At 39.2% G+C, this 16,385-nt stretch overlaps 1 protein-coding gene across 1 annotated transcript in view; it reads left to right on the plus strand.

Moving 5' to 3' along the window:
• LOC115436180 (BCL-6 corepressor-like) overlaps positions 1-16,385 on the plus strand; it is a 47,932-nt gene continuing 31,547 nt past the window's right edge. Inside the window, 8 exon segments of the mRNA XM_030158947.1 lie at positions 1-617; positions 2,157-2,273; positions 7,739-7,805; positions 11,872-12,130; positions 12,133-12,459; positions 12,462-13,458; positions 13,461-14,043; positions 14,045-15,205. Coding sequence (XP_030014807.1) covers positions 7,803-7,805; positions 11,872-12,130; positions 12,133-12,459; positions 12,462-13,458; positions 13,461-14,043; positions 14,045-15,205 — 3,330 coding nt within the window. The 5' untranslated portion in view covers positions 1-617; positions 2,157-2,273; positions 7,739-7,802.

The following is a 16,385-nucleotide window of genomic DNA, read 5'->3' on the forward strand; positions in this document are numbered from 1 at the left end:
GCGGCAGAACGGGAGGAGAAGCAGCCCAGAGACAGACGGACGGACGGACGGACGCACGGCGGCACCGGAAAGAAAGGAAAGACATGTGGAATAATGCACGAGCCATGCGCGCGACCCCCCCAGGACCGTGCGGAGTGGCGGAGGGATATTTAACGGCGGACGTTTTGTGATTTGTTCTTTTTCCTTCTCGGGGCTTTTCTCCGCCGCCGCCGCTTCCTGCCGGGACTCCGCGGACGGAAAACACGCACACTCACGCGCGGAGAGTTCATCCCCCGTGCGAGGCGCGTGGCAGAGCGCGCGCGCCCAGGGTGTGTGCGCGCGTGCGCGTCCGGTCCCGGTCCCGGAGTTTGGGACTCCTCGGTTGTGACCCCGTGCGCGTGCGAAGGAATAATCAGCGAAACACCTCCGTCCTCACGTGCTCCTGAGCGGGCGCGCGTGCGTGTGAGTGTGTTTCCGATTGTATGTGCGAGTGGGATGTGCGCGTGCACGTCCGTCCTGCGTTCGCGCGCGGCGAATCGATGAGGATGGATTTATTTAGTTTGACACGAGGACGGATCAGCCCGGACCCCGACGGTCACGTGATGGATATTAAATAAAACCACAGAAGAAGAAAAAAGGTGCGTTTGAAGCTTTTTTTAGTCAAACTGTTCGTGAATGTGTCGGATCTGAAATCGAACAAACTCTCATGTTTTACTTTTTAATTCTATTTGTCATAAAGTCGTGGACTGTTCGGACTTTGACTCCAGTTTTTCCACCTTCGTATACGAAACCTCGATAGTTTTTACCAGAAATGACAATTCCGGTTGTTTGACTTTAGTTTAAAATTATTCGTAAAAGGCACAACCAAAAACAAAATTGCACCACAAATGCGACCATAGAGTAGACTTAGTGTAAAAAATTGAAGAAATGAAGAAAATTGGATTTGACTGCTCAGAAGAGACGAAATGAGACTACTAAAGCCTCCAAAAGAGTTGTAGCCGCTCCAGTCCACTAGGCAGCGCTAGTGCATCTCTGAGCTAGTTTGAAAAACACTGATTAACAGTAAATAAGGAGAAAAATCAACAGTAAAGCTGCATTTTAACAGGTACTTTTTTTTAACATTTTATTCTAGTCCATCAGTTCTTTAATTTTTGAAATTTTTATTGTACGTTGAGATTTTGTAAATGAAAAGTGCTTTAGCAATTAAATATATTATCATTATTGTTATTATTACTACTATGTCGGGGCGAGGGTACATTTGTCCACTTTTATGAGGAAAACATAAAAACATCGTCAAAGATGCAACAGGATGCAAACTTAAAAGGCACGAAAAGATAAAAATCACTTAAATTTAGCAACTTTTATGTCACAACATTTGACAAAGAAAACCCAATTTCCTCTTCTTCTTTTAAACTTTTAAACGAGTTTATTTCATTAAATAAGAACAGAAAACATTCCAGTAAAAGGCTAACGAAGCTGCACCTGAAACTCTGAATCCAGTGTTAAAAGCCCTCCCCCTTACCCTTTGGTCCTCCCTTTTACCCTCCCCCTTGGCCCTTGCACTTGGCCCCTCCCCCTTGGCCCTTACACTTGGCCCTTGCACTTGGCCCCTCCCCCTTGGCCATTACACTTGGCCCTTGCACTTGGCCCCTCCCCCTTGGCCCTTACACTTGGCCCTTGCATTTGGCCCTCCCCCTTGGCCCTTACACTTGGCACTACCCCTTGCAACTCCGTTTCAAAGGCTCGGGTTTCAAACGTTCCCCTGTGAAATGGGACAACCCTTCCAGACCTGTTACGTCATCGATGCACTATAAACAGTTACAATAACTTTGTTTCCGAAAGAATTCCCCATGCCGCCAACAGCTGTAACCGTCTCTGTTCCATGGGCGTTGGTCGTCTTTTTGCGGCTATCCACAGAAATGCGATCTATAATAGTACATTGAAACGACATTAAACTGTTGATCAAATGACTAAGTCGTTTACGAAGAAAATGCGTCTAATATTTGAGGTTTATATCCGTGAACCTGGACATTTTAAGCACATTTTCTTCTTCTTCTTCTTCTTCTCACTCGAAACAGATTCAGACAAAAATCAACTTCAGCGTGATAAATTTATTTCTATTTTTCTGTTTTCTGTGCTTTTCTTTGACCTTTCGTTTTCATTTTTCTCTCTTTCAGGGTTTATCTTTGGATTGTTTTTCGATCTTTCCCTCTCTGACCTCTGACCCCTGACGGTTTGGATACTCCACTGTGGACGTCCCCCTGGTGGGCGGAGCCGACAGGTGTTTGATCCAGGTGAGGCGTGGTTTCATTCTCTTTTTCTTACGGTTTGACTTTGATAAGACGCCGGTAAAACCTCGTTAGGAAAAATTCTACTGTTTGTTTTTGAAAGATGACTCCGCCCCCTGACAAAGGTCAAAGTTCACAGATGAGGACCCATTTGCTCAAGGGCACTTTAGATGTTAATGTTGAGGTTCTTCATTGGTTCTCCATTGGCTCTCTACTGTTTTTTTTCTTTGGTTCTCCATTAGTTCTCTACTGGTTTTTTGGTTCTCCATTGGTTCCCTACTCTTTTTTTCTTTGGGTTCTCCATTGGTTCTCTACAGTTTTTTTCTCTTGGTTCTCCATTGGTTCTCTGCCGGTTTTCTGTTAGTTCACCACTGCTTTTCTTTTGGTTCTCCATTGGTTCTCTACTGTTTTATCTTTTGGTTCTCCACTGGTGCTCTGCTGTTTTTTTCTGTTGGTTCTCAGTTGGTTCTCCACTGCTTCTCTGTTGGTTCTCCATTGGTTCTCTACTGGTTTTCTGTTGGTTCTCCATTGGTTCTCTGCTGTTTTTTTCCTGTTGGTTCTGCATTGGTTCTCTACTGTTTTCTCCGTTGGTTCTCCATTGGTTCTCTTTTGTTTTTTCTGTTGGTTCTCCATTGGTTCTCTGCTATTTTCTGTTCGTTCTCCATTGGTTCTCTGTTGCTTTTCTTTAGGTTTCCCATTGGTTCGCTACTGTTTTATTTTCTTTTGGTTCTCCATTGGTTCTCTACTGGTTTTCTGTTGGTTCTCCATTGGTTCTCTGCTGTTTTTTTCTGTTGGTTCTCCATTGGTTCTCTTTTGTTTTATTCTGTTGGTTCTCTGTTCATTCTCTTTTGTTTTTTCTGTTGGTTCTCCGTTGGTTCTCTGCTATTCTCTGTTCGTTCTCCATTGGTTCTCTGCTGCTTTTCTTTTGGTTCTCCATTGCTTCTCTACTGCTTTTCTGTTGGTTCTCTATTGGTTCTGTTCTGCTTTTGTTTTGGTTCTCCACTGGTTCTCTGCTGCTTTTCTTTTGGTTCTTTGTTGGTTCTTTACTGTTGGGACTCCATTGGTTCTCTACTGTTTTTTTTCTGTTAGTTCTCCATTGGTTCTCTACTGTTTTTCTATTTGTTCTCCATTGATTCTCTACTAGTTTTTTCCTGTTGGTTCTCCACGGTTTTCTACTGGTTTTCTTTTGGTTCTCCATTGGTTCTCTACAGTTTTTTTTTTTGGTTCTCCATTACTTCTCTACTCTTTTTTTCTTTTGGTTCTCCATTGGTTCTCTACTGCTTCTCTGTTGGTTCTCTATTGGTTCTCTACAGTTTTTTTTGGTTCTCCATTGGTTCTCTACAGTTTTTTTTCTTTTGGTTCTCCGTTGGTTCTCTACAGTTTTTTTTCTTTTGGTTCTCCATTGCTTCACTACTGTTTTTCTTTTGGTTCTCTACTCTTTTTTCTTTGGTTCTCCATTGATTCTCTACTCTTTTTTTGTGGGTTCTCCATTGGTTCTCTACTGCTTTTTATTTGATTCTCCATTGGTTCTCTACTGCTTTTCTTTTGGTTCTCCATTGGTTCTCTACTGTTTTTCTTTTGGTTCTCTATAGGTTCTCTGCAGTTTTTTTTCTTTTGGTTCTCCATTGTTTCTTTACTGTTTTTTTCCTGTTGGTTCTCCATTGGTTCTCTACTGCTTTTCTTTTGGTTCTCCATTGGTTCTCTACTGGTGTTCTACAAGCTGAGAACCCTCTGTTCTCGCCCGGCTGTAAACACACCTCCATGTCCTGTATTGGACTGATCACCCCCACCTGGTCTTCACATGTTTTACCGCAATTTTAACGATGTTCTTCTTGTCGTGGTTCTGCTCTGCTTGTTGGTTCTCCGTTCTCCATCTTACCGTGTTTTTTTTTTTTCTGACGTTGAGCCTCGATAGTCAGTTAAAGGCAGGTAGTCGTGGATTTTTGTGTTCTCCAGTCATCTGTTCTTCGTTTGTTCTCCTCTTGTTCAGTTTCTCTTTGTTTTTTCGTGGTTCTCTTCCTTGGTTCTTTGTTCTCTATCACTTGTATTTTTGTTTCTGTTCTGTTCTTCGTGTTTTTTTTTTATGTAATAAAACTTGTCGGTTGATGTTTTGTTCCAGTCGTTGCTTTGGTTCTCCTACTGTTCTGTCTTCGGGTTCCTTTAATGTTCTCCCATGGTTCTGTTTTTTTTTTTTTATATATAGCTAATTTTTGTTCTTTGTTTATTTGTCGTTCTTGTTTAATTCCAGTTCCACTCCTTAATTTCCTGTTTGTTCTCTTCATTATCAGTTTCTTTATGTTCTCTTACGGTTCTTTTCCAGTTTGTTTCCATTTGTTCCAGTTCTCTTCGTCATCTCATTCCGTCGGTTCTTGCGCTCAGATTCCTCGTATGTTTTGCTTTAATTTCATGAGATGAAACTTTAATGATCCCTGCAGGAGGAAACGGAATGCGGCGCCGTTTTGAACCTGCATTTATCAGGGTTTTGTCCCAATGCCTGCTGGGAAATGTGGCTTTAACGAGGCGTCGCTGCCGATAACGAGGACGTTCATCGTCCATTAATCTCTCGAGTGTTTTCGCAGCGAATCCATCCGACGTTTACTCCATGAAATGCACAAAAAATGGTCGGAAAACGGGATTAACGTGATGTCCTCGAACGTGCCGTCTGGTTTAAATCACAGAGGTTTAGTCTGAGCAGAGCGAAGAAAACAACACAACCATTAAAATCATCCACAAAAACAAACAAAAAATACACAAAACTGAATAAAACTGAACAAAATAATCCACAGAAGAGAAAAAAAGAATAAAAATGAACAAAAATTATCCCAAAAAATCCAAAAATGATTCAAAGTCATGAAAGTATTGAACAAAATAGGAAAAAACTCTTCTTGTTTGTTTGTTTGTTTGTTTGTTTTCTGTTTTGTTTGTGTGTGTGTATGTGTGACTGTGTGTGTTTGTGTGGCTGTGTGTGTTTGTGTGACTGTGTGTGTGTGTGTGTTTTTGTTTTTGTCTGTGTGTGACTCTGTGTGTGTTTGTGTCTGTGTGTAACTGTGTGTCAGTTTGTGTGTGTTTGTTGTGTCTGTGTGGTTTGTGTGACTGTGTGCTTGTGTCACTGTTTGTGTGTCTGTGTGTTTGTTTCTTTGTGTCTGTATGTGTGTGTCAGTGTGTGTGTATGTGCATGTGTGTGTGTTTGTTTCTGTGTCTGTGTATTTGTATCTGTGTGACTGTTTGTGTGTGTACATGTGTTTGTGTGTGTTTCTTTGTGTGTGTGTGTGTGTCTGTATGTGTGCATGTGTTTGTGTGAGTGTTTGTCTTTATGTGTGCATGTGTTTGTGTGTGTGTTTGTTTGTGTGTGTTCATGTGTTTGTGTGTGTTTGTATGTGTTTGTGTGTGTGTTTGTATGTGTGTATGTGTTGTGTGTGTTTGTCTGTGTGTGTGTGCATGTGTGTGTGTGTTCATGTGTTTGTGTGTCTCTGTGTGTGTGTTTGTGTGTGTCCATCTTCGTATCATCAGTGCTGTTTCACTTCCTACAGGATTCTAACGCAGACTCTCAGATCAGTTTAAACAGATGAGGATGAACGTCGGAGTCACATCTGTACGATTAATGAACGAAAAAACAACAAATGGAAACAAAAATGACAGAACACGTCAAATAAACAACATGACAACAAGATTTAAACAGCATAAAACGCATAAACAAAAGGAAAATGACATAAAAGACACAACAAAATAAAAAAACCAAAAACACAAAATTTGCAACGAGAGGAAAACAACATAAAAACACAAAATTCGCAACAAGAAGAAAATAACATAAAAGACTCAAAATTCGTTAAAAAGAAAAACAAAATAAAAAACCCAAAATTCGCAACAAAAGGAAAACAACATAGAAGACTCAAAATTCGCAAAAAAAGGAAAACTACATAGAAAACCCAAAATTTGCAACAAGAGGAAAACAACATGAAAGTCCCAAAATTCGCAACAAGAGGAGAACATGAAAGACCCAAAATTTCCAATAAGAGGAAAATAACATATAAGACCCAAAATTCGCAACAAGAGGAAAACAACATAAAAAACAAAAAATTGCAACGAGAGGAAAACAACATAAAAAACCCAAAATTCGCAACATGAAGAAAACAACATAAAATCCCCCAAATTCGCAACAAGAGGAAAACAACATAAAAGACCCAAAATTCGCAACAAGAAAACATAATCAAAAAATTCGCAACAAGAGGAAACATATAAAAGACCCAAAATTCGCAACATGAGGAAAACAACATAAAATCCCCCAAATTCGCAACTAGAGGAAAACAACATAAAAACCCAAAATTAGCAACAAGAGGAAAACAACATGCAAAACAAAAAATTCGCAACGAGAGGAAAACAACATAAAAGACCCAAAATTCGCAACATGAGGAAAACAACATAAAATCCCCCAAATTTGCAACAAGAGGAAAACAACTTAAGACCCAAAATTCGCCACAAGAGAAACAACATAACACATAAAATTCACAACAAGAGGAAAACAACATAAAGGACTCAAATTCGCAAACAACATGAAAATGACATAAGGAATGTAACTGGATGAAATTCTGTTAAAGAACCAACGAGAAAAACAATATAAAATTCTTAAACAAAACAAAAATAACGTAAAAGACGAAACACGATAATGATTTAACCAGAAATGACTTGAAAACACAAGACATTATAATGATGTAAAAATGTGAATGTGACGTAAACACACAGATCTGTACCATGTTACGCAGATGACGCTGTTGTATTTGTCTACATATTTTTACGCAGATGACGCTGTTGTATTAATGAACATCATGTTAAGCAGATGATAATGTGTAGTTATTGACGTCATTTTACACAGATGACACTGTAGTATTTATCTATTTTTTACGCAGTTGACGCTGTTGTATTTATCTACATCACGTTACACAAATGAAGCTGCAGTATTTATCTACATTGTTTTACACAGATGACACTATTGTATTTATCTACATCGTTTTACGCAGATGACACTGTTGTATTTATCACTATCATTTTACACAGATGACACTGTTGTATTTATCCACATCATATTACGCAGATGATGCTGTTGTATTTATCTACATCATGTTACGCAGATGACACTGTTGTATTTATCTACATCATTTCTAATTTTTGTGATAATAAGTGTTTTTTTGTGGTTTTAAAAGATGCAACAAGACAAAACTAATTTTATAATGCGATAACATGAAAATAGCATCATGATATAGATAATGAAGATGACTATGTATTTAGCAAAAAACACATCTTAGGTGTCCAGGTGACTTCTGTTATGTGTCAAATGTTGAAATCTTTGTCTTTTCTTTTAATCTGGTTTCTTTATCTTTCTTTTTGTATTCGTGTCCTTATTTTTGCTTGTGAAAGGAGATTCCAACAGGTTCTGTAGGATTGTGTTAATTATTGTGTTTTGTTTGTTTTTGCAGACATGACGAGCTGAGAAGTATTAAATCTATCTGACGGAGAATCCGACGACTTCAGGCTCACAGCATGGTAAAAGAAATTACAATAAAAATTATTATATCTATAGTAGCACTCACTCCCAGCAAGAAAAATCAGAAATTAAATCATTTGTTCAATGAAAAGGAACAGGGAGAAAATGTTTATTACCCTGTTAGGTTTGTGTTGCTTAAAACAAGTCAGTTTTATTATATTTATCAAAATTTCCTTTGGTGTTTTACTAAAAAAATGCGAGCACTTGTAATTTAATTATATAAATGAAACAGGATTTAACTCTCTGGAGTTAATGAATATGCTATTTTTTATATGAAAATGTTTAAATGTTTTTTTTTATTTTTTTTATTTTATGTGTTTTTCTTACTTGCTGTTTTTAATGACCTTTTTCATGTTTCTTTTATAATGTTTTAAATGTGTTTCTTTTTGTTTCTTTTATTTCAATGTCCTGTGTGAAGCACCTTGAATTGCCTTGTTGCTGAAATGTGCTATACAAATAAACTTGCCTTGCCTTTAATTTAATTACCATTTGCTGCTAATACTACAGTATCATCTGCATATCATAGGATGTTAATTATATGATGCCATCAATGAGTTTGCACTATTTCTATGTTTCTAAATATGTAGAAATGGAAATTTACTCACATTTGAATTTACTCTGGAGATGATGGATATGCTGGTATGGTTTTATTTTGATTTTAGGAATATTTTTGTCATTTTTCATCAAAGAAAAGTGGTTTAAATTGTTTTACGGCATGACATCAATTTAAAAAAAGATGATAATGAATGGAAATATTGCAAATATTAGTAGCTTAGTAAATATAATATAATATAATTTAATGTAATATAATTAGTGGTCCTTACTCATTTACACACATCGAATGAATGTAAAGTAAATAAAGTAAAGTATGTAAAATTTGAGAAAATATCCTTTGATTTCAGAGTTAATTGATTAGTCACCAAGTATAAGTGTCTGATTCCCTTTGCTTACATTTTGTAGTTTTCTGGTGTCTTTACTCATGTACAACAGTATAAAGTTTATTTAAATTAATTGCCCTGATCATATGGTGGGTTTACATCCAGTGTGGCAGCTGGAAAATGAAATGACAAATGTTATCAATCTGCATCAAATAATGTCCATATTTAAGGAAAAAAAAAGTTGTTTTTACTTGTTTTCAGCAGAAATACCTATTCAACATGTTTAGTTTTAACTCTGGGTTTAACTCTGACCTGAGATGTTATTGAAGAGTCCATTGATTTAACTTCTTTACGTTTAGCATTTGATTCTGTTTTTCCGTAAATCTGCAAAAATGAAAATAAAAGCACTTAAATGAAAAATTAACATTATAATCAACAAAATGATGAAGAAATAATTTTCTACATTATAAACTAAAGGGTAAAATGAACAAAATAAATGCAAAAAAAGGAACAAAAGAGAGAAAAAAATTACATAATAATCAACAAAACAAACTTATCAAAGGAATCAATAAAAATGATTGAGGAATTCTTAGAAATGATAAACCAAATTTTTGAAATTATTGACAAAAGGCAACAAACAAACAAAATAAACCAAAATGAAAAAAACCCCAAACCCAAATCACCCCCAAAAAACTGAACAATATTATCAACGAAATAAAAACTTAACAGAATAATGGACAAAATGTTTTCAACTGAAATACTTATTTAACCCTTTAAGCACCAAAGTCACAATATTGCAACAAACAGCATAATGAATAAAACAGATGGCTTTTTGAAGTCTTCATATCAAAATTGAATATTTAAAAAAAAAAAAAAAACTTAGGCGTTCGAAGGGTTAACATGTTTAGTTTTAACTCTGGCTTTAACTCTGAACTCAGGCGACATATTGAAGCGTTTTCATTCATTTATCTTCGTTAAGTTTGGGATTTTATTCAGTTTTTCTGTGGCGTTGCCTTTACAAAACGAATGGAAGATGTTGGACAGTTTCAGTTTTAGTTTTAGTTCAACATTATAACCCTGCTCTGATTGGCTGAAGTAAAATCAAGGAAGTGATTCATAGTAAAAATAATGTATCAAACACTTGTTGTTTTCTTGTCTTTTATGTCTTGTTGTGTCTTTTCCATCGCTTTCAATTCGTTTTTTTTTTTTTTTTTTTTATCTCACTGCGTCTTCCGTGACCCTTCATTGTGAAACCGCCCTCATCAGGACTGAAAGAGTCCGGTCATTGCGTTAAAAAGGGCCGACCGTTGAGCGTCAAAGCGGCGGTCGGAGTGTTTTTCTGGGCGTTGGGTTTCAGATCGGTGGGTTTCAGTCGCTGCTGCAGGCGTCCACGCAGCTGTCTGGATAATTTCCTAATGGCCCTGAGGCCGATAGCCAATCAGAGGTGGCTCGCTGTGCCGTGTGACAGGAAATTCAATTAGCCTGTTATATTTTTCTTTAATATCGCGCCGGCCGTCTCCCTGGCCGTTGGTCTTTGTTTATCTGGGGCTTCCTCCCTCTCTCTCTGCCCTCTCGCCCTCTCTTTTCCATCTCTGTTTCCTGGATCTGTCGACACTGAGTGAAAGAGTAGCTCCAGGCATCGTATGTCATCCAGGAATACAAAAAAAAGAAAGAAAAAAAGAAAAAAAAAAGGGGAAAAAAAAGGAAAAAGGCTGCTCTTATTTTCTCCATGAAAGGAAAAATGAAATCACAGGCTTCACGTCCTGTACTGGAGGTTTTTCCTCCTCCCTTTATTAACGTTTGTCCTTGAAAGGTGAATTTCAATGCGTGGTATTTAACAGTGTTTACTGTGAGGAAAGGGTGAATCTGTGCAACAAGTTCTGCCGTTGAGCTTGAAAATGAAGGATGGACGATGACGAACAGGAATCACATGTTGGTGTTTTTACTGCGGGTGGGGACAGGCTGTGGATGTCAACAGATGTTCCACTTATCCAGGACGATACGGACGAAAAAAAAGAGGAAAAACTACGAGAAATTATGAATTAGTTTTAGTCTTATTGTCATTATAGTGTTTAATGAATAATGATATTTACTTTATATTTATCATCTACTGTGTCCATCCATCCATTTCATATTTTGTGGCTTGTACATCTCGTTTTTTCTGTTGTCTCTTTAATCGTTTGAAGAAAATCTGTCCCAACTTTAACTGCAGATTCTGACAAATATTGAACTCGGTTTAACTGCTAACATTTTAAGCCAATAGTTTGTCACATTTCAGGGAGGGTTACGGTTTCAGGAAGTCCCACAGATGATGGTCAAAGGTCAAGGTTGCTATGGCCAAACAAAGAATTACATTTATTTTTCATATATTCTTTATCATCTAGACAAAAATAAAATACATTTTAATTGTTATTTATAATAATATTCATTTTTCTAGTGCCTGCAGTGAAAACAATAGTTATTTCAAAGGCATCACCTGATTATTCTATGTTTAAAAATGAAAAATAATTAAATATAAAGTGAAGCACTGCTAGCAATGACTGAGAGATAATCACAGTGAATATATAACAAATGGGATTAAAGATCTACAAAGTTTTAACTGTTTTCTTGTCTTGTATGTCATTTTTACCTTGTTGCCATGTTTCTGTGTACATCAGATAATTATGATATATGGGTTCTTCAACTTAAAACAGCTTTGAATCTAATGATTTGACATTTATTGGGATGATTTTTGTTACTGTCTGCACGAACTGATATGATGAACGAGCAACAACCAAAGAACAGGAAGTTCTTTATAAAATATTATCCAAAGTTTTTTGTAAAATACCACAAATTCTTCCATTACTTGGTTAAAATTTGTTCAAGTATTAAAGAACCATCTTTCATTTTAGAATTACGTCGAGTAGTAGCAGTGGAAGGTTCCATTAAAAAAAAAAAAGGAAAGGTTTAGGTCTAAAATGTTTAACATGATGCCTAAATCTTGAGAAAACTCTGTTGGAGGTTGTCTGTAAATTATCTATGATTAGCATAAGGTGATTCAGATTGGGCGTCATTATTCTATCTTAAGTCATCATTTAATATTTTTGGTCAGATCGACCATCCCTAATATAAATACTAATTTCATCACAGAGTCTGGTACTGAGAAACTTACTGTTGTTACATTTGGTCTTTTTTGTTTATGTTGCAGGTGGATGCCAGTACAGCATTCAGGATGAACCCGCTAGCCGCACTTAGCATTGACCGCAACGCTTTGATTGGGGAAAACCTCCGCCCTCCTGGAGGAATCTTCTATCCTGGCATCAATCCCCTCTCTGTTGAAAAGCCACAAGAGCCGGGGACTTCCATCCCTATTGGATACAACCTTCTGTACAAACCTGATGTATCTTTGCTTGAAGGACAGAAACCCACAAATGGGTTTGTTGGACTTTATAAAACCCACCCCCAGGGCTCCAGAAGCCCCTGGTTGTCCCTGTCGATGGGCTTGGGCTAGAACGCCGGGCCGGTGATAAGCCGTCAGAGTTGGGCAGCAGTTTCCTGAGGTTGCCATGGTTCACTCCTTATGCCGATGCATCTATGTACCCCTTCTTGGACATGGCGTACAAGGCCTCCTTTCTATCCCAACCGTCCCCGTTTCTGCACCAGCAGCTGGCTTATCAGTCTCTATGTGTAGCTGGAGCTGGAGGCAGCACACCTGGGGAAGAAAGACTTTTCTACCTGCCCCCTTACGCTGCAGCCCATATCTCATCCCCAATGGGCCCACCAATTGGGATCCCAACAGCAACCCCAGCTCTGCTGTCCTTTCACCTCTGGCCCACTGTCAGGAAAAAGCTTTGCAGGGTCTTGGTCCTCAGGTACATCAAGAACCCTCTGCCTTCAGCACCAGTCCTCATATCCATCAAACAGTTCACCACAGTGAGCGCAGTCAGCACACTTCAACCAAAAATAGTATTAGCAGCAGCGGCAGCAACAGCAGTAGTGGAGGGAGCAGCAATGTCCCTGTTAACAGTTCAGCTAGCACAGCTGCTTTAGAGTCAGTTACCAAACCAAGCACTCCCAGCAATACCTCTGACCTCCAGAAGTCTCTTTATAGAAGCACTTCTTCATCCTCAACCTCACTCTCAGCATCACATCCCTTCTATGTGGGCAGCGCAAGCTCTGAGCGCTGCAACAAAACCAAAGACATCAGCTCGGACCGCTGTAATTCAGAGAAGTGCTTATCACCTGCAAAAACAACTGTAGAAAGAGCCGTACCTCAAATGCCTGCCAAAAAAACTGGGGACAAACCTTTGGATCTATCTGCCAAAGAGCTGGAAGGATTCCCATCCAAGCTAGAGGTCTTGGCCAAGTTGGGGTATTTGCCGCCGTCGCGTTATGGGCTGCTATCCAGTCAAGAACACCATTTGAAAGAAGGTCTTTCCCCACCTGCTAGCATGTCCGCTAAGATTCCAGATCGTCCTGAAATGATTAGCACTGCGCCCTCTCCTTGGATAGTACCAGGTCCTTCTCAAATTGACCCTAGCAAAGTCTCCCAAGTGGTCAAAAACAAAAGTGTAGAAAGTGTTTCAGTGCAGCAGCAGTCCTCTAGTGCCTCCAGCGTTCAGAGTCCTGCCTCAGGAAAAAGGCCACCTGAGTCATCCCCTTCCTCACAGTCCAAAGTTGAAAGGCCTGTGGATTCTGAGAAAGTACTTCAAAGCAGTAAAGCAGAACCTCGTACATGTTTGGTTAAACAGACTCCTGCTAAGTCAGATGCTCAAGACAACCAACCTCAGACCAGTTGGATAATGGAAACCAATCAGCTCAAATTTACTGTGACTCCTACCTCCCTCCTGGCTTAGGGTACACTAATCGTTATGTCCCATACTCAGTTGCAGAAAGTATGTCACTACAATGCATGACAATACAAGGCAAAGGGCCTGTCTACCCACACCCAGTTTTGTTTGGCAGCGGCAGCTTTTACCCACCTCGACTTGCACCGAAACATGGCCTTCCGTACGGAGTCCATCCAAACCAGGGTGACTACTTGGCATACCAAAAGTCCCAAGAAATGGCACCTACATCTGTTGCATCTCAACCTGGTCTTGACACGAAAGACCAGCTTGAGGACAGGTCTAAGTGCCAGGATAAACCCTGGAATGTAGAACGTAACAAGAAAATGCTCAATGCTGACTGTGACAACGAGCAAGACAATTCCACAAACCAGATAGTGAAGGTTTCAGGAAAAAGTCACCCATCTGCCAGAGATGATGTAGTTTGTATTGACCTTGTGCGGGATGAGGCGGAGTTCACTGGGGATGTATCCACCAACAAACCCAGTACCACCAGAAGAGAGGATTCCTCTAAACATGGCACCAGTGACAATACACATCCAAGGAGAGCAGTCCACTGGCCTACTTAACCACACCTCTGAACCTCATAATCACAACTCTTGTCCGTCAGGTGAGGAAATACCAGAGGAAACCCCTGATGAGGAGGAGGAACAACTAAGTCCACTTCCAGACATCCCAGAAGAGCAGACAATGCAATGTGCCCGCACTACTCCCCATCAATTTTTGAGAAAAAATAAAACCGGTGCTTCCCTGGGCTTGACTGAAGTTGGTGTTAGTGGCAGGAATAACGGCGCTGTTGGAACAAACATTGGCAATGAGGCTAATGTACAGAGTTCAGCCTCAGGAAACACAGAGCAAGACACCTCTGGAAGTAGAAACTCACCAGAAAGCCAGAGTGATTCTGAGAAGACCACTGGGGTGAAATGTGGAGTAACAAGCCCAAAGAGTCCAGCTAAAGGTGAATCTGGAAACCCAGTTTGCAGTGGTAATGGACCAGATTTCCAGGTCCCACAAAACAGGAGCATTAACCCCCGAGTTCCTGTTGGTGGAGTCTTGAACACTCGACCCTCGATGTGCATCAGTACCAACCCTAACAGTGGAGATTTAAATGTAATAAACAGAAATTTCATGGGCTCACATTGCAGAAACCTTCCTGTGAGGTCTTCAGCTGGTGAACCCTTTAGATCTACCGTCCTCATGACTCAAAACTGCAACAGATTGAACCGCAACGCTGTTTGCCTGAATCGTGGAAACCTTCAGGTTCTCGCATGTGGAAGGAACAACTTCGGTAATCTCTCAGTTGACCAGACTTTTGGAAGTAACCCAAATGGTGTTAACTCTAGGGTTTCCACTTTTGGAGGCAGTATTCCTACCTTCCAGCACCTTTCACTCGGGAATGCCGCACCTAATTTTAGCAACACGCCGACAGATTCACCTCCAGAAGGTGATAAAAATTGCGACAGCCTCTCCTGTGATGACAAAATGGAGACCCTCAAACCAGATTCTAGGACCCAGGTCGGATTGGACGTCCTACTGGATGAGGACGAAGGTCCCGGTTGCAGCAAGAGTCGGCGGTCTGGTTTGGCTAAGCGCATCGCAAACTCATCGGGCTATGTTGGCGACCGGTTGAAATGCGTGACGACGGAGCTGTACGCCGATGCCAGCCAACTGAGCCGAGAGCAGAGGGCGCTTCAGGTAGGATCACATGAACACGAACATCCCCTTGGTTTCCTCATCCTTACATTATTTAACGGAGTCTGCCGAGACAGAGAAGGCAAATTTAATTTTCTCCGGTGGTCTGGAGTGTAATCATCGCACCGCCGCTGCCTGTTCGGGTTGGTTTTCTGATATTGATTTTTCCGCTCACTGTTCATTAAGGCGATTTAAGTCATATTCACTGAGAGGAAACAGGCCTTTCCTTCACAGATCAGAGTTTTACAGGAAAAAAAAACCTCCAAATACACCAGATTTATTTAATGCAATGAAACACATAAAACATGGATGACAACAATAACCTAATAGAGCAAAAAAGTCAAATTACAGGATGAAAATGATGAAAAACGTCTACAAACTATCCTTTAACAGTAAAACATGAATAATCTGTAAAATAAGTTTCACGTTATTATTTACACATGTTCATTAAACGTACAGATCACAGTGGATCTACACAAAATACACAAAACATTTAGTAACAGGCAGAATATTGGTCCAAATACACTGACTTTTCTTGTTTTTTTAAAAGGATAGATGAAAACATGAACATTTTCATCTTTTAATTGTACTTTTTCACATTAAACCAAGAATTACATTTGAAGTTGTTGTTATTTAAAGGTTAACGTTGTCATAAAGTATTTTTTTTCCTTGTGGCAATGTGGTTTATTGTTGATAAAGTGTAATTGGACCCAACTGAATAGGAATAAAATTAAAATTAAATGATTCCACAAACCGTGTATCATTCATTCTTTTCATATTCAATTTAGAATCCACAATTGGAAAACAAAAAAATTACTTATTTCATTATTCATGTACAAATCAAAAAACAAGTTGTTTTTCATTCTATTGATTGTACGCACAAATTAAAAATTCGAAATAAGCAAATGGACCAAATGTGGGGTTTCATGATGACATTTTTGATGTCTGATTTGGTTTGACCTGGAAGTTACTGACTTCGAGTGTTTTGCGAAGTGTCTTTTACTTAGATCGTCTACCATGGACGCACTGTATTAGACAAAACAACAATACCTGTAAGATCCTGACCATTTTTTCAGTTGTCATGTCGTCCTCCTTCAGAGTAATGCGTTTGCTGCCTCTGAATAACACCAAATTCTCCATTATCGCAGAATGCATTAGACAGAATACTAGCAAACCCACGACT

Source organism: Sphaeramia orbicularis, chromosome 2 (assembly GCF_902148855.1).
Source record: "Sphaeramia orbicularis chromosome 2, fSphaOr1.1, whole genome shotgun sequence".
Lineage (NCBI taxonomy): Eukaryota > Metazoa > Chordata > Actinopteri > Kurtiformes > Apogonidae > Sphaeramia > Sphaeramia orbicularis.